The following is an 18968-nucleotide window of genomic DNA, read 5'->3' as shown; positions in this document are numbered from 1 at the left end:
TGATCCAAAGCCAGGAGCTTCTTCCAGATCTCCCACACAGGGGCCCAAGGACTTGGGGCACCTTCCACTGCTTCCCCAGGCCATTGCAGAAAGCTATACTGGGAGTGGAGCAGCAGGGACACGAACGGGTGTCCATATGGGATGCCAGCACTGCAGCCAGTGGCTTCACCCACTATGCCACAGCACCGGCCCCCAACAGAGCTTTTAAGAGGTGTTAAATGTCAGCAATTTAATTTTAATACACCTTTTAGTAGATAATTAGGCTGGTTGTAACTAGGATGGGTTAGATGCAAGGATGCAGGCATTTTCAGCAGGTCTGTTACTATTGTGTAACTGGGTCCCTACTCCCAGCCTGAACCTACAAGGAACCATGCACACTGCTGAGAGCTGCTCTGTAGCCTGGTTCTGTGGGTTTTCTAGGCAATTCCAGTTCTGCCCACCACCACAGTAGCCTGTTACTGATTTGGTTTTACATGGAATTCTTCATGGCTAGGTTTTAAAATGAGTTGCTTCAAAATAACCTAAGGGATGGAGGGCAATTAGGGGTGCAGGGTGTGAATGTCACAAACAGCCATGGATGGGGCCATGGGAACCAATGCTATGTAAGGGTTCACTCAACTATTCTGTTGTGTGCACTTGTAAATCTCTATGATGCAATTTTTTTTTTTTTTTTGGACAGGCAGAGTGGACAGTGAGAGAGAAAGGCCTTCCTTTGCCGTTGGTTCACCCTCCAATGGTGCCGCAGCCGGTGCGCTGCGGCCGGCACACCATGCTGATCCGATGGCAGGAGCCAGGTACTTATCCTGGTCTCCCATGGGGTGCAGGGCGCCAAGGACTTGGGCCATCCTCCACTGCACTCCCTGGCCACAGCAGAGAGCTGGCCTGGAACAACCGGGACAGAATCCGGTGCCCCGACCGGGACTAGAACCCTGTGTGCCGGCGCTGCAAGGCGGAGGATTAGCCTAGTGAGCCGCGGCACCGGCTCGATGATGCAATTTTAAAATTAAATCCAGGTGCTTTTTTTAAAGATACATTTATTTACTTGAGGGGCAGAATTGGAGACAGGTCTTCCATCCACTGTTTCATTCCCCATATGGCAGCAGCTGCCAGAATGAGGCCGACCCGAAGCCAGGAGCTTTTTCCGGGTCTCCTGCACAGGTACAGGGGCGCAAGCACTTGCACTATCTTCTGCTTTCGCAGGCCATCAGCAGGGAGCAGGATCAAAGTGGAGCAGCTGGGATGCAGGTCAGCACCCATATGGGATGCTGGAGCCAGAGGCGGATGCTTAACCTACCATGCCACAGTGCCGGCCCCTAAAACCAGGTATTTCTGACAGGAAAATATAAATTTCAGAGTTTCTTAAAATAAGGTCAAAAAGGCATCTACAAGAGTGTCTTTGAAAAGTTAATGGTAAATATTCATTATAAAAGAACCTGCCTGGATTCTAAAAATTTGACCAAAATGAACTTTTAGTTGCATTTTCTATGAACCCTCATATTACTGAAAACTTAAGGTTTTAGCTACCAATTTATTTGGTTATGAATGTTGGAGAAGTATGCTTAAAACCATAAATACAGGTCATTATGAGATTGTAAACACAAAGCTTTGTGGCCTAGCATTTCCTATTGGTTAAGTATTTTTAGAAAGTCTACCTGTCAAAAAAGTCTCCATGTGGTAGAGAGCATTGATTTTCAAAGTTTAGTATGTTCTGGAATGCCTGTGAACTAGAGTTTCTGCAGCACAGGATCTGGAATTTTTGACTAGGAAGTTTGCATTGGGACCCAGTAATTTACATTTTTAGTAAACTTATGTGGTAATTTATTGTCTATACTAATCGGGTTTCATTGCCCTGAGGTAGGTAAAAGGTAATGGTACAGTCTTAATTAAGGGTATTTGCAATAGCAAAAATGACTTAAAGGTTTTGTGGATTATTTTATAAAAATTATATAAAGGATACCATTTACAAATCAATCAATGACATTGACATTTCTGTACAGGTTTCAAATGAAAAGTAAAATTGCTTGATAAAGGGGGATAAATAGGATAAGTGATGACAATACTGGCACCAAAGTCTCACAACACCTAGACTCAGCAAAGTACTGCTTCGTAGTACATTAGGAGCACATACCCATTTTTCCAGCAAATGGCATGGTTTTTATAAGTAAGGAAAACAATGAAAACCTTAAACAGCAGTAATTATTCCTCAGTATCCATGGGGGGCTGGTAACGGGATATCCCATGGAGTCTCAAGTCCACAGAGGGCTCTAGTCCCTTCATGTGAAATGGCGTAGTGTTTGCATATAACCCACACAACTCCTGCAGACTTTTAAGTCCTCTCTAGATGATAATGCCAGTACAATGTAATACTATGTAAATAGTTGTTATAATGTTTAAGGAGTAATAAGGCTATATACGTTCAGTACAGAGAGAACCATCATCGGCCTAACTATATAATCCACAAACAAGGTATTTCGGTGGACAGTGCTCCAGTGAGGGCTGGAGAGATGGAAGGCGGCGTATGGATTCAGTGTAGTGCTTGGCACACAGTAAATTCAAGTTCTGCTTTATGGAATACTATACAATATTTTTAAAATATTTTCTGGTTTTGGTTAACTGACTGCTGGATTGTGCCGGTACATTTAGGCCTAAGGACAACCACGGTTTTGAGATGTTGATGCAGTTTGTTCAGGATGAAGTGGCACAGTGCAGAGCAGTGGGTAGCAGACGCCTGAACATAGGCAGTCATTTCTACCACCTGGCAGTCAGCAAAACAAAAAGGAATCCTCCTTTGTGATCATCTAGAAATAGGACAAATTAGCAGGTGTAGAGAACCTGGTGTATACCAGAAGATTTGCATATTTTGGTTTCAAGAAGACAGGGTTGCCCAGGAGCCAGTACAATTTCCCTCTCCCAGAACTTTTCACAATTAAATTCTATTTAGCACAGTAGGAAGACGAAGTGTGCTGTGTTGACCCTGACAACCTATTGCAGAGTCCAAAGGATGGTAAGTAAAAATAGATCTGGGGAAAAAAAGACTCAAAATGTTAATGAGATTAATGTTTTTCTACTCTTGAGGTAGTCATCAAAAATTGTGATGGAATATCACTTCTGCTCAGCAGACATCAGTCTTCTATGTTAACACTGAGCCGGAAGTTCCTCATCTATCCCACTGTCCCACTCGCAAGTCAAACAGGAGCACTGGAGATCTTACTTGGCTCAGTAACAAATCTTAACCTATTAGGTCTGTGCTCCTGAAATAATTAATTTTACTATGTCAGTAACCTACAAACTTTCAAGTCCAAAACTTGTGGTGATCCTAAACACCTGTGACTTTTTCACTTTACACTGACAATTTGTGCCCTTTATTAAAAACTTTAATAGCTTTACTCTGAAGGTATTAAACGGGGATAAATTTTAACAAGTATTTTCTCATTAAAAACTGAATTTCTAGGACCACAGCTACCCTGAGTGGGTAAGGTCTGGAGTGGTTGGTGCCTACCTGTATGTCAAGCTCAGGTCTCCTATTAAAAAGGGGAGCAAAAAACAGCAAATTAAGCATGTTCCTATGATGCCGCCATCTCGAAAGAGCCCTCTCCAACGAAGAATGTTAAATTCCACAGCTGGTACCTCTAACCAAGTCAGACTGCAGCGGTCTTATGCAAATAAGACCTGCAGATAGCAATAGCTTACTGTGATGAAGGACTAGTGCCAACCATGTTCCCCTTATTATCTGTGTAGCATAAAGATAAAGCATTATGGTATGCTAGCTAACTGTAGTGTTCACTTTCACCTAAAAGGGTAACTGAGGAGAGGCTGCTGTCTTCACTGAGTGGAGGCGACGCAAGGCATGAGGGCACTGCCGTTTGCATTTTATACTCTGAACACAGCACCAGCATTGGTGGGTTTGTTGGCAGACTCTCCTTGTCTCCAGACAAGGGTGAAGCCAGCTGGGACACATAACGCAAACTGTTTCCACTGGGGTTCTCTTCCAGGGAGTTCGTGTAGTTTTTTTCCAGTGCCTTGAGGAAACTGCCAGATGAGGCCAGTAGTCCCAGCTGACTCGGAGGTTCTTCAGGGGTTACTGGGCCATGGCCACAGGAATCAGACGCAGAAACTTCCTGATTATAGGTAAGGTTCTCAAAGCAGATACAGGGTCCAGGGCTGGAGTAATTGTTTTCTGTTGCAATGAGGCAAAGGTAGACGGGTTGACTAGTAAGTTCAGTTTCTGTCACTGACTTCCTGGTGCCCGGGAACTGTGTCTTAGTCCCTTCAGCCTTGTTTATAACTTCAATAGCATCTGGAATGCAGTCCTTGACATTCATTATTGTTGGGTGAGGATTCTCCTGGGGGGGAAAAAGATGTCAATAAAATGGGCATGTGTCATTGAAGCATATTAAATGTGTGGACATGTATGTTCATATAACATTAACTGCATTAAGTGTGAAGTGCTTAGAGGTTCAGTTTTGTTTCTTCTTGGTCACAAGTTAACTGCAGGTACTGTTAGAAATCATATGATTTTTCCCTGACAGAAGAAATCAAAGCTCCAATTATGCATTTGTAGGAGCAAAAGTGGCTTTTACGTTTTATTTTCCTGAGGGGGTCTGGGAAACTGTATCCCAACACTGGGTTAGGCCTTAAGAGGTATTTCCCAACATTCACCTTGGATTTTTTCATTGACAGGATGCTGCTCTTGTAAGGATCTGGGATGTCAGGGTAACACTCCTCCTTCATCCTGGGAAAAACAAAACCAGACTGAGTTTCACAACACAGTGGAATAGTAAGAGTGAGGACTATGGTGGAGTCTGATTCCTGGGTTCTAATTCCTGCTCTGTCACTTGGCAAGTTCCTTAATCTCCCATGCTTTAATATCCTCATTGGTTAAATGGCATTAACTGTTTTACTCTTGACAACAGTGCTCTAAGTGTAAGTTATTATATGTAAAGCACTATAGTACAGTACCAACCCTATAATAAGATACAAGCATTAGTCATTGCTAGGGACAAACTTGGGCCATCTTTTTATTTTCAGTTCTGGTTATTTTCCTTGTATATTGACCTAGAAAGCAAAATTGTGAAATTAGTTTCCTATCTATTTCCAGTAAGCCTTCTTTGTCCTTTTCCTCTTCAGAACTAATATATACATATATGTTATATCATATATATCATACACACACACAAGTCAAGGTCATCTCTGTCTTAACTGCTTTCCAGAGTTTTCCCTGTTTCCAGTCTTGGCTAAATCCTTCCTCATACACTTACCATTGACTTTTCCAGTAACACAGGATCATGATGAGCAAGACGCAAAGAATCATGGGCAGTATGATACGGATAAGAATATTGGCTGAAGAAGGAGAAGGAAAGGGATATATATATTCTTAATTCATTTAGCATTTATTTGAGAGAATGAGCCTCTATCTGCTGGGTTACCCCCCATTGCCCATAACAGCTGAGGCTGGGCCAGACTGAAACCAGGCACTGAGAACTCTGTTTGGGTTCCCACATGGCTGACAGGGACCTAAATCGTTAAGAGACACCTGCTGACTCTCAGAGTACACATCAGAGGGAAGCTCCAATGGGGAGCCATCATTATCCCCTTCCAACAAAACGGCCCTCCTAGCTCAGCAACACAAATGGCATTTGCCTCTTTCCATACTTACGTGGAAACACACCAAGACTCATGGCTGGCTTCTTTCACACAGTGTTGCCTTTGTGATTTGCCCACATTATTTCCATTGTGTGAATATGCCACCGTTACTTATCCTTCCCATTTGATGGGCAATGGGTATCTCCAGTTTGCAACTCTCATAACCTGTGCTGCTATGGGCTTTCCAGTCCATGTCTTGGGTATTGCTTTGGGGGTTATATGGGTATTCTTTAGGGCATACACCTGGGAATGTAAGTACTCAGATCTAAGTTATACATATGTTCACTTTAGAAGATAGAACCAGTTCTATTTCCCACAACGGCTTTTGCCAGTTTGTTCCTGCCAGCAATGTATGAGTTTCAATATTTTCACATCCTTGGCAATATTTTGGCATTTGTCATCTTTTTCATTTCTATTTCTAGGTTATTTCAGTATGATGGTTAGGTTCAGAATGAAATACAGATCGACACCCGTCAAAACAACTGACCTTCCCTCCCTGTGCCTCATTATCTCCATATAGGGATCTAGCCTGCCAGTCACAGGAAAGCTTACAACAGTTTTAAAATGTACCAGTGAAGAGGCTGGCATTGTGGCATAGTAGGTTAGGCCTCTGCTTGTGAAACCAGCACCCCAAATTTGTTCCTGTTCTAGACCTGCCTGCTCCACTTCCGATCCAGCTCCCTGCTAACCTGCCTGGGAAAGCAGCAGAAAATGGCCCAAAGCACTTGGGCCCCCGCACCCGCTTGAGACCCCTAGCTGAGGCTCCCAGCTCCTGGCTTCAGCTGCCTGACCCTGGCCCTTGCGGCCATTTGGGAAGTGAACCAGCAGATGAAAGATCTTTCTTTCTCTGTCTCACCTCTCCTTTCTTCAACTCTGCCTTTTAAGTAAATAAAAAAACTAAATTAAAAACAGAATAAACATTTATGCACAATTTTGCCACTTCACTTAATTTTTTGTGTACTTCTGTTCTTTTTAGCAAATGTCAACATTTTATTTTTAAAGTTTTGTTACTCTGTTGCTCAAATAAATGGACATATACAACCATCTTCCATCCACTGGTTCACTTCCCAGATGCCTGCAACAGTTGGGGTGGGCCAGGTCAAAGCCAGGAGCCAAGAACCCTATCCAGATCTCCCATATGGGTGACAGGAATCCAAGTGTTTGAGCTATCTGCTGCCTGCCGGGGCACACATTAGCAGGAAGCTGGATTGGAACTCTACCAGGCACTCCGACCTGGGACACAGGTATCCGAAGCAGCAGGCTAACCCACTGTGCCACAGTGCCTGTCCCAAATGTATGTATTTCTGATTTCTATTCAGTAAGGTTTGAGGTATAGTTAATCGGATATTGCAAGTAGAGTATTTCAAATACTTTGTTTCTAGTAATCAAGATACAAGCCAAGGCTAATGCGAGTTAACTTAAGGGAGATAAATGAACCATACAGGGTAGTGTTACAGGTCATTGTCTATGTATGTACCAATTACATCTGAAAGCTGGAAGAAAAATAACCCAACAGTAAATGTCAGTGGTGGGCATTTGGTGCAGCTGTGAAGACCCTTTGTGAGACCTCTGTGCCCTGTCTCAGAGGGTCTGGATTGGAGTCCCAGCTCTGCTACTGTGCGTACTGAAGGGGAGCAGATGACAGCTCGAGTCCTTGTCCCCCTGGCCTCAGACTTCCTGGTTGGTGCAGGCATGTGGAGAATGAACTCGTGGATGGGGGCCTCTAACTCACTCTGTTTCTCTCATCTGTCTTTCAGATATTTTAAAATAATTTTAAAATTTATTCTAAAGTGGCAATTGTGCTCAAATAATGTAAATCATCAAATCCTAAGCTAAGGGGGAGCTTTGGATTTTGACTTGGTGACCTAAGGCTATGTTTCAGTCTAGCATTGAACTATCGGCAAGTGCTACAGCCTGCCCCTGCAGCCACTCTGTGGGTGTCACTGGCCAGGGCACTCCTGGGGTAATAGTCCCTACCCGATGAAGCCATCCCAGTTCTATAGCCACACTCCAAAGAGACCATGCACCAAGGAAAGCTAGTAACTTCTGCATGACAGTACTTTCCAAGGTGTTCTCCAGGATGGATCTTCTCTGACACCCTTAGTGACAAGGGTCTTTTATCCCCTTCTCTCAGTTACTTCGGTTCCCTGGACGTTGGGCTTTTGCCAAAGGAATAAATTTTCCCATCAACCAGTTCTTCTTCCTTCCTCCTTTATCTTTGCAGCCAGGTGTACTTAAAAAAAAATTTTTTTTTAAAGCAAGAGACAGATCTTTTATCCACTGGGTTCACTCCCCAAATGCCCTCAATAGCCAGGGCTGGGCCAAGCCAGGAACCTTGGATTCTCACATGGGTTAAGCCATGTGTTTAAGCCATTAGTAGAGCTATTTATTGGGGCTCAAGCCAACCACCCCAAAAAGAAATGCAGATGTCCTTAGCAGCTTCTTAACTGTAGCCCCAAACACCCACCGTAGGCCAAACTGTCTCATCATCTCTCCCTTCCCTGACCAAATCTGGAAACATGCAGTTTGTGAACAGGTGCTCAGTGCCCCTGCACATCCCCACGTAGCCATTTCTGGTTAGCCCTTAAGACTGGCCAGAAGGAAAACTGGCTGCAGAGAGAAATTCTGCTGAGAAACCCATTGCTGCCCTTGCCTCGACAGCAGCCCATGGCTCTTCAGTTGACAACACTGAAATATACCACGTATGATTTTCAGTCCATTCTGAGAGTGCCAGAGACATGTCCCTTTGGGCCATGAGAAGGCAAGAGGAAGGTCCAAGGCCATAATCAGTGAGAGGAGCTCTACTCTTGTCTTATCTAGGAGGACTGTGCAGCATTCTTTCTGGAACAACAGATGACAAAGAGGAAAAGAGTAATGGGGAAGAAGAAGGTATGGTTGAAATTTCCTAAGCTGGGGTAGATGTCTGAAGCAGTGGTGACTATACACTCGGGGCACTTACATCCCAACCTGGAGTGCCTGATTTGAGTCCTGGCTCTGCTTCTGATCCAGCTTCCTGCTAATGTATGCAGACAATGCCTTGCCTCCCTGGGTCCCTGCCACCCATGTGCGAGGCAGGGATTAAGTCTGGGCTCCCAGCTTTGGCCCAGCTCAGCCCTGGCCATTGCAGACATCTGCAGAATGAACAGGCATCAGGACAATCTCTGTCTTTCAAATAAAAAAAACCAAAGTACATTTAAAGGGGGGAAATAAAACTCCTAATCCAGACAAATCCTGTCACAGGTTTCTGTAATCTGTTAGTTTCCCAGGGACCCTCTCAGGAAAGGCTTTTTGATCAGGGACAGACTCACGGTGTTCATCCTGAGTTGTGATGTTTATGAAAGTGCCATTGGGGCCTTCCCCAACGCTTGTATACGGAGTGACGAGGAACTCATACAAGGATTCTGGCTGTAGGTTTTCTGCAACGAACATCTTCTTTTCTGGGTTGTCAATTTTGTATTTGCAACATACTGAATCATCTGTGGTTTAAAAAAATTTAAGAGTACAGCAGAGATCTATCAGCATCTCTTAATGAACCAAAAATCAGTGTCCCAGAGACACTGGTAAAATTTTCAGGAGATGGCACAGTAAGCAAAAACCAAAAGCAAACCAAAACCCCACCCAACGAGGGAGGCTGGTGATACAGAGAGGACACATGGAAATGCAGGTAAGAGCTTGCCAGGAGACTTAGGAAAGGATCTTGTTTTCCTTAATTCTAAGTGGTAGGTTTTCTTAGGTTGAAGGTGCTTTGAGTTCTAAAAATACCAAGCCACACTGATGTTTTATGTAAGTTAAAACACTTCAAATAATGAGGTCTTGAGAGAGTAAACAAGCAAAAATAAACGTCACCTGAATGCGTTCTCTCTCCAAATCCTGGGTGGCACTGCATTGCCTTGGACTTGAGATAGACGTGGTAGCCAAGTATAAAACTGGGTTGGGATTCTGTGGAATAATCCTCCCAGCTCAGAGTGAAGGAGTGGGATGTCAAGTTTTTTATGGTCACTTGAGGATTGTATGAAGGAGCTAGGAAAGGAAGTTGGGATAAGAAAAATCATGATCTCTAAATAGCAACATTCAAGGAAATTGAAAGTACAGCCATAGCCAGCTCTAGAGGCCGTCACAGCTTATGCCAAACAAAGAAGTTTTATCTGTTTCCCTAGGGCTTATGCTTTGGCTTAGCTGGGAGATTTGGGAAGGAGTGGAACAAGCCTTGCCTTTCACAGCTGACAAAATGAATGCCCAGGGACCAAGCGTTCAGGTCAGGACACTGTCCCACGGGGCCTGCGCTGTGTCTAAGCAGGTAAAGCCTCCACCTGCAGTGCCAGCATCTCATATAGACTCTGGTTCGAGTCCCAGCTGCTCCACTCCCAATCCAGCTCTCTGCTATGGCCTGGGAAAGCAATTGAAGATGGCCCAAGTCAGGGTGGGAGACCCAGAAGAAGCTCCTGGCTGCAGATCAGCGCAGCTCCAGCCATTGTGGCCATTTGGGGAGTCAACCAGCGGATGGAAGATCTCCCTCTCCCATTCTCTCTGTAACTATTTCTGATAAAGAAATGAATCTTTAAAAAAAAAAAAAAGACACGTTCACACCTGAGTGTTTAGGTTCGTTTCCAGGCCGTGTCACAATTCCAGCTTCCTACTAATGTAGATCCTGGAGGGCAGCAATGATGGTCAAATATTGGGTGCCTGCCTCCAGCCCCTGTAGTTGCAGGCATTTGGGGAATAAACCAGTGGATGGGAATCTTTCAGCCTTCCAGATAAAATCAATAAAAAGAGATGCCCAGAGAAATTAAAGTTTTTATAAAGGTTATACAGCAAAGAGACTAAAAGTCACCCTATACATCTTTCTATTCTTTCAAAATATTTTATTTTATGTGAGAGGCAGAGCACCCATCCATTGTTTCACTTCCAAATGCCCACAACAGCTGGGACTGAGCCAGGCCAGAGCTGGGAACTCAATACCGGTCTCCCTTGTGAGTGGCAGGGACCCAACTACCTGTTACCTCCCTGAGTACACATCAGCAGGAAACTGGACACTCAAGTGGAGCCCAGACTCAACTCCAGGCACAACAGTGTGCCAATAGGTGTATCAACTAGTAGGCTGAATATATACCCCTTAATTCTAGTCTTGAATTCTAGATCTGCTCAACCAGAGAACCTACTCAAATAAGAAGGGGAAGAAGAGAGGGTGGTGTTTGTTTAAAGACAAGGGGGAATTTGAACTCTGGTTCCCAGGGTGCGACAATGCAGTTACTTAAGGATAACTGATCAAATCTGGGTGCATTTATTCTGAAGGCTGCCCTTGGCCCACTGATGCACAAACTGTGCACACTGACCCATGCAACACACCTCCTGCCTATCTCAGGGTTGAATTTCATCATTTATTGATGAAAACCACTGTCATTTTAGATTGTCCAGCAACAGCTGACATGACCTGTGTACACAAGACACTGCAGTCATAAAATACTATGGCTGAACATCACATGCATCACAAAAGCAGTTTATAGAGGGCATTGAGGAAGATCTCTCTTTTTTTACCATTGTGTCTGTAGAAAGGAATACCTGGGTATACCTAAAAAATGAACTCTGGGTGTCTGCCTTTGGATAGTCAACAGTGATTTCACCTTGTTCTTTTTCATGATATTGAAAAAAACATAAGACAACATTTTACATTGGTATGATTACAAAATCATTTAAAAACCCAGTTACTAGAATAAATGGGGAATGATTCCAAGATGCCAGAATAAGGAGGGAAAATAGTTTTTAAAAAGTGGAGAGAGTGCAGTCTTAAGGAAGAGTTAGGGAGGAAACTCCATGCAAATTAGAGGGACACTGTGGAGGACCCCAGCAGCCGAGAGCCTCAGCACCAGCTTTGGAGAGTGAGGTGAGACCAGACTACAGAAGCCCCAATCAACCAGGAAAAGAAAGGCCAAGATACATTCCAAGTCTTCCCTGCTGCCATCCCAAGTCTGAAGAGAAAAAACTGTCAACCCAGAATACTGTACCCTACAAAGCTCTCATTTATGAACAAAGGTGAAATAAAGACCTTCCGTGAAAAATAGAAATTGAAAGAATTTGTCACCACTCATCCAGCCTTACAAAGATGCTAAAGGATGTGCTACACACAGAAACATGGTCAGCACTACAAAAAGAAGGTGAAGGCAGACAATCTCCCAGTAAAAAGTACGAAGTAAATCCATAGTCAACAATAGGAATACTTATGGGAAAATGGCAGGGCCAAGTTGTTACTTAGCAGTAGTCACCTTGAATGTAAATGGCCTCAACTCTGCAGTAAAAAGATAGACTGGCTGAATGGATTGAAAAAAAAAAATCTACTTGCCACCTATAAGAAACACATCTCACCAACAAAGATACAAGCAGACTGAGTGAAAGCATGGAAAAATATAGTGCATACCAAGAAAGAGCTGGTGTAGCCACCTTGTATCAGACAAAATAGATTAACACAAAAACTGTTAAGAGAGACAAAGAAGGGCACTATGTAATGATTAAAGGATCCATTTAACAGGAAGATGTAACTATTACAAATGTGTATGTACCTGATTACAGGTCACCTGGATATTTAAAATAAATGTTAATGGGTCTATAAAGGGAAACATAGACTCCCATACAGTAGTAATGGGGGGCTTGAATACCCCACTTTCAGTAAGGGACAGATCAACCAACAGAAAATCATCAAGAAAACAACAGTTAATTGACATTATAGAACAAATGGACCTAACATATCTACAGGGCTCTTTATCCTACAGTTGCAGAACACAGATTCTTCTCATAGTGCATGGAATTTTCTCTAGGATAGACCACATGCTAGCCCATACAGCAAGTCTCTGCAAATTCAAAATCTGAAATCATACCATGCATCTTCTCTCACCACAATGGAATGTAGCTGGAAATCAACAACTCAGGAATCTCTAGACCATTTGCAAACACATGGAGACTGAACAACATGCTACTGAATGAACAGTGGGTCATAGAAAAATCAAAAGAGAAATCAAAAAACTTCTGGAAACAAATGAGGGTGACAGTACAACATACCAAAACTTATGGGATACAGCAAAAGCAGTGTTAAGAGGAAAGTTTATAGCAATTGGTGCCTACATCAAGAAATAGTGAAGACACCAAATAAATGAGCTATCAATGCATCTCAGGGACCTAGAAAAACAACAGCAAACTGAACCCAAAATTAGTAGGAGAAAAGAAATAATTAAAATTAAGAAATAAAATCAAAACCAACAATGCAAAAGATCAGCAAAATGCAGAGCTGGAATTTTGAAAAAATAAAATAAATAGGAGGGATAAGACCTGAATCAATAAAATCAGAGATGAAAAAGGAAAGGTAACAGCCACCATAAAAAGAAAGAATCATCAGAAATTACTACAAAGAGCTATACACCAACAAATTTGGAAAACCTAGCAGAAATGGATTCTTGGACACATACAACCTACCTAAGTTGAGCCAAGAAGAAATAGAACACCTAAACAGACCCATAACCAAGATGGAAATTGAATAAGTAATAAAGGCCCTCCCAACAAAGAAAAGCCCAGGACTGGATAGATTCACTGCTGAATTCTATCAGATATTTAAATAACTAACTACGATTCTTCTCAAGCTATTCAAAACAACTGAATGGGAGGGAATCCTCCCAAATTCTATGAAGCCAGCATCACCTTAATTCCTAAACCTGAAAAAGATGCAACAGAGAAAGAACTATAGACTAATCTCCCTGATGAACACAGACACAAACATCCTCAACAAAATACTAACCAATCGAATCCAACAACACAACAGGAAGATCATTCACCGGGACCAAGTGAGATTTATCCCTGGGATACAGGGAAGGTTTAATATTCATGAATAAGTATGATACATCACATTAAAAAAACCGCAAAACAAAAACCATATGATTATCTCAATAGATGCAGAGACAGTATTTGATAAAGCACAACACCCTTTCATGATGAAAACTCTAAGCAAACTGGGTATAGAAGGAACATTCCTCAACACTATCAAGGCAATTTATGACATACCCACGGCCAGCATCATATTAAGTGGAGAAAAGTTGGAAGCATTCCCACTGAGATCCAGAACCAGAAAAGGATGCCCATTCTCACCACTGCTGTTCAATATAGTCCTGGAAGTTTTAGCCAGAGCCATTAGGCAAGAAAAAGAAATCAAAGGGATACTAATTGGGAAGGAGGAAGTCAAACGACCTCTATTTGCAGATGACATGATTCTATATTTAGGGGACCCAAAAGACTCCACTAAGAAACTACTCATAAAAGAGTAGCAGGATATAAAATCAGCACACAAAAACCAACAGCCTTTTTATACACAGTGCCACAGCTGAGGAAGAACTGAGATCAATCCCATTCACAATAGCTACAAGAACAATCAAATACCTTGGAATAAATTTAACCAACGAGATCAAAGAACTCTACAATGAGAATTGCAGAACATTAAACAAAGAAATAGAAGATACAGAAGCAAAAAAGGAAAAATCTCCCACATTCATGGGTTGGAAGGATCAGTACCATCAAAATGTCCATATTACCAAAAGCAATTTACAGATTCAATGCAATACCAATCAAAATACCAAGGACATTGTTCTCAGACATATACAAAATGATACTGAAATTCATATGGAAACACAGAAGACCCTGAATAGCTAAAGCAATCTTATACAACAAAAACAAAGCCAGAGGCATCACAATACCAGATTTCAAGACATACTACAGGGCAGTTATAATCAAAACAGCCTCAGCCTGGTACTGGTACAAAAAAAGATGGTTAGACCAATGGAACAGAATGGAAACACCACAAATCAACCCACACATCTGCAGGCAACTAATGTTTCACAAAGGAGCTAAAATCAATCTCTGGAGCAAGGACATTCCCCTTAAGCAATGGTGCTGGGAAAACTGGATTTCCACATGCAGAAGTATGAAGCAAGACCCCTACCTTACACCTTACACAAAAATCCACTCAACATGGATTAAAGATGACCCAATACCATCAAATAACTAGAGAACATTGTGGAAACCCTGGAAGACATTGGCATAGGCAAAGATTTCTTGAAAAAGACCCAAGAGGCACAGGCAATCAAAGCCAAAATTGACAAATGATATTACATCAAATTGAGAGGCTTCTTTCTGTACTACCCCCCCCCCCAAAAAAAAAAAAACTGGAAAGGGAAGAGGCAACTGACAGAATGGGAGAAATTATTTGCAAACTATACAACTGATAAATGATTAACATCCAAAATATGTAAAGAGCTCACAAAACCCAACAAGAACAAAACAAATAATCTAGTGAAGAAATGAGCAAAGGACTTAGACATTTTTCAAAAGAGGCAATCCAAATGACCAATAGACACATAGAAAAATGCTCAGGATCACTAGCTCTCAGGGAAATGCAGGTACCCTAATCCACTGCTGGTGGGAACATAAACTGGTCTGACCACTGTGGAAGATAGTATGGAGAGATCTCAGAAATCTGAATACAGAGCTACCATGTCAGCCATCCCACTCCTGAGAATTTACCCAAGGGAAGTCAAATTAGCATATGAAACAGTTATCTATACCCCCATGTTTATTACAGCTTAATTCACAATAGCTAAGATACATCAGCTGAAGATGGGTTAAAGAAATTGTGGGATACATACACCAAGGAATACTACACAGCAGTTAAAAAAACTGTAATTTGCAACAAAATGGATCGAACTGGAAAACATCATACTTACTGAAATAAGCCAGTCCCAAAAGGACAAAAGTATATGTTCTCCCTGATCTGTAGTAATTAACAGAGCACTTAAAAGGTAATCTATAGAAGTGAAATTGACACTTTGAGAAGCAATGACTTTGAACAGCTCTTGGCTGTTGAACAGTTCTTTTTTTCATACTATTCAACTCTTTACTTAGAATACAGTTAATTTTATGTGTATAAAGCTAATTGAAAATAGATGTTTGTAAAAAAATAAGAGTGGGAATAGGAAAGAGAGGGATGAAGAAGAAGGGTGGGAGGGCAGGTACAGTGGGAAGAATCACTATGTTTCTAAAGTTGTATTTATAAAATCCATGAAGTTTATATACCTTCAATAAAAGGTTTATGGGGAAGAAAAAAAAAGAAATGGGACACTCAAAATTAGGTAAGGTGTTGAAATCTTCCTTACCCCAATCTTGATGTCTGTGCATTGTTCAGAACAAGCTGCACGGGGGTACATAAAGTGCTTCAACTCACCCAATTCCTGGCAGTATCCTGTTTTTTTCGCTAGTAAATAAGCAATCCTTTTTGTAGACAGTCCGTAAATTCTGAAGCTGTATCGGACTCCCGGTTCAAAAGAATCTAGAGAAGAACGGTCAACAGACTCTCAGTGACAGAATGGCATTCTCATCAAATCTGAAAAGCCCAAGAGTGGAAGAGCAACCTGTGTTCCCTTAGGCATTTCCTTTGTGAGATTTCTTCACTTCCTCCCCGCCTTCTGTCTTCCTTCCAGTAAGCACTGGGGTCCCGCCAGGTTGCAAGCACCTGACTGAGTGGTCTTGTCTCCAGCAAAAAGCTCACGTGGCTTTCCCTCCATGGCATCCTCTTGCTAAGGGCTCTCAAACATGTCCTTATCCACAGACATGAGACTGAGTAGAGAATCCAATCAGAGCCCTAAAACCAGTTTAGACCCCTCACTTAGCTCCAGATCCCCTTCCTTCATATTAAAGTAAAAGGTCGGTTAGGGCCGGCACCATGGCACAGTAGGTTAATCCTCCGCCTGTGGCACCAGCATCCCATATGGGTGCGGGTTCCAGTCCCTGCTGCTCCTCTTCCAATCCAGCTCTCTGCCATGGCCTGAGAAGGCAGTGGAAGATGGCCCAAGTCCCTGGGCCCCAGCACCAGCGTGGGAGACCTGGAAGAAGCTCCAGGCTCCAGGCTTTGGATCAGCCCAGCTCTGGCTGTTGTGGCCATTTGTGGAGTGAACCAGTGGATGAAAACCTCCGTCTCTCTCTCTGCCTCTGCTCAATTAAAAAAATATATACATATTTTTTTAAAAAAAGAAAGTGAGAAATCTCCCAAGATTTGCTTCTCTTCCTCACCTCTGCACAAACCTGCGTCTTCACTAGCTGCCTCTAAAACCCACCCCAGCTGAAACAGGCAGGGGTCTCCACGACCCTGGGGCCAGTGCAACTCCTACACTTTTCCCTGGGTCCTGTGGGTGGCGCCACCCACCCCTCCTGCCCAAGTTGCAAACTTGGGCTTCTTTGATTTGGCTCAACTAAAACCTTTGAATGACAAACCCAGTGTAGGTGGTGAGCACTCAAGACCTGTATGTTCTAGATGAAATGGAAGGAGTTGATCGACTCCCATCCATCAACTCTTAAGTCCTGAAGACATCACCCAAGTCATGTGCTTTTCTGCTCTTATTTTGCGTTTTTTACTTCTCTGCTTTTGTAAATGCTCCCTGGACAGTTGTTAAAATGCCCCTCTTCCACTGACTCAAGACCACTAATTCAGATGAACCAAATTCATGAAAATCTTGAAGGTCACATCTGAGAAGTTCCAGTTGTATAAAAATGTGTTCAAACACCCATGTTGGATTTGGAATTTCAAAACTATTGGCTTAGCACGAAGGGTCTGTGAGGTAGTCTGGAAATCCTAGTTGTACTTGCCGCAAGGTGGGTTTAGCCAGAGGGTAATTCTACTTACCTGAGCTGATGACTGTGCTTGTAGTGTTGGGACCCACGTGCTTCCACTGGAAATCACAGGAAGTGTCCCGGGGATGTGCACACCAGTCCACCACGTAGCCAGCAACATCTCCAGACTTTGGTTTCCAAGACAGAGGGAATCCACCATCTGTCCCTGTAATCCTTTCTTCTTTAACATTTTCTGTACCTAAACAAGTAGAGAGATGCTTCAGATTTAATTAATTGTGTATTTTCTAAAGTGGGCAACTGAAAAATAGACATCCACAAGCAACGTATTTACCAGGTAAGAGGCCCACAACTCGGAGTGACGGGGCTTCAGTGGGGACTGCTGTCAGGGGTGTGTTCCTGCCTCATGTCCCAGCAGCTGTTCACCCCTGGCACATGCCCCTCCTCCCGACCTGCTGTGACCAGGCTGGGGTCAGCAACCACCCAGAAGGGCCAGCCCAGCCACGGAGACCCTCGCACTCCAGGTATTTTTACAGGGTTTATAAAACAAATAGACAAAAAACAGTATACATTATGTAACAGAGACTTTGTGGTGTGAGCTACAAAGCCTAAAATGTTTCCTATCCTTTAACCAAAAACAAAACAAAAAAAAGTTACCAACCCCTGACCTAGATAGCTGATTTTTTTTTTTTTTTTGACAGGCAGAGTTAGACAGTGAGAGAGAGAGACAGAGAGAAAGGTCTTCCTTCCGTTGGTTCACCCCCTAAATGGCTGCTATGGCCGGCGCACCGCACTGATCCGAAGGCAGGAGCCAGGTGCTTCCTCCTGGTCGCCAATGGAGTGCAGGGCCCAAGCACTTGGGCCATCCTCCACTGCACTCCCGGGCCACAGCAGAGAGCTGGACTGGAAGAGAAGCGACAGGGACTAGAACCCGGGGTACCAGCGCCGCAGGCGGAGGATTAGCTGATTCTTGACCTATTTTCAGAAACTGTCTTACAAGAGGGACTCATGCAGCTCAGTTCCTTCTGTCCTTAGAACTAAGTGCTGCTTCTGTGGTGCTGGGGTGGGGCTGAGTCGAGGTCAGGGAGAGAAGCAATGCAGACGTGCACTCGGATGATGACGGAGGAGCCATCTGCACACACGTTCTGTGGTAACATCTGCTAAGTGAGGAGGCTGACCTCAGGAAACTGCAGTTCCGCTACCTTCAGACAGGGCCACACCTTGACTCCAGGCCGGAAAATGCATCCTGTTTCACCCACAAACACTCAAAACCATTTTTGTTGCTTCTCTGCCGTTCAGATTTCACTGGCATCCTGTGTTACCTCTGGCAGTCCTCATTACAACTGAATATGGGTGAACGCACAGTGGGTTAATTTTGCTAGGACACCAAATTCTGCAGCTGGGGGCACCCTAAGGAATGTGTAGCTCTAGGTATAAGGTCAAAGCCCAAGGAGGCTTCGCGTGTCTTTTCTATACGGCTTCCTTAACTTCCACCATCAAACACATCCACCTTAGACTGAGTCAGTTTTTCACTTTGTTTATTCGTGTTCCATATTAACTCCAGACTTGGGGCTAAGCCTCCTAGCAAGCTGCTGCTTTCATACTACAAGTAAGTTTTGAGGGACAGAGGCAGAAATAAGGGTCAGGAATTTTTCTTTTTTAGTCATTCACAC

General features: G+C 43.2%; 1 protein-coding gene across 10 annotated transcripts in view; it reads right to left on the bottom strand.

Moving 5' to 3' along the window:
• Positions 1-1794: 1794 nt before the first annotated feature.
• The window catches only part of OSMR (oncostatin M receptor), a 72473-nt gene continuing 55299 nt past the window's right edge, over positions 1795-18968 (bottom strand). For 8 of the 10 annotated variants that reach the window (XM_008262129.5, XM_017344693.4, XM_089313150.1 and 5 more), the window contains exons 12-18: positions 17351-17536; positions 15896-16000; positions 9490-9663; positions 8952-9119; positions 5259-5340; positions 4660-4732; positions 1795-4343 (exon numbers count right to left, since the gene is read on the bottom strand). In XM_008262129.5, the coding sequence (XP_008260351.3) occupies positions 3768-4343; positions 4660-4732; positions 5259-5340; positions 8952-9119; positions 9490-9663; positions 15896-16000; positions 17351-17536 (1364 nt within the window). In that variant the 3' untranslated portion in view covers positions 1795-3767. The remainder of the gene's footprint in view (positions 4344-4659; positions 4733-5258; positions 5341-8951; positions 9120-9489; positions 9664-15895; positions 16001-17350; positions 17537-18968) is intronic. The other 2 variants (XM_051853801.3, XM_089313151.1) reach the window with 1 other exon arrangement.

This window comes from Oryctolagus cuniculus, chromosome 14, assembly GCF_051225735.1.
Source record: "Oryctolagus cuniculus isolate XC-2025 breed Fujian yellow rabbit chromosome 14, ASM5122573v1, whole genome shotgun sequence".
Taxonomy (NCBI): Eukaryota; Metazoa; Chordata; class Mammalia; order Lagomorpha; family Leporidae; genus Oryctolagus; species Oryctolagus cuniculus.
This window is presented reverse-complemented; position numbering and strand designations above follow the sequence as displayed.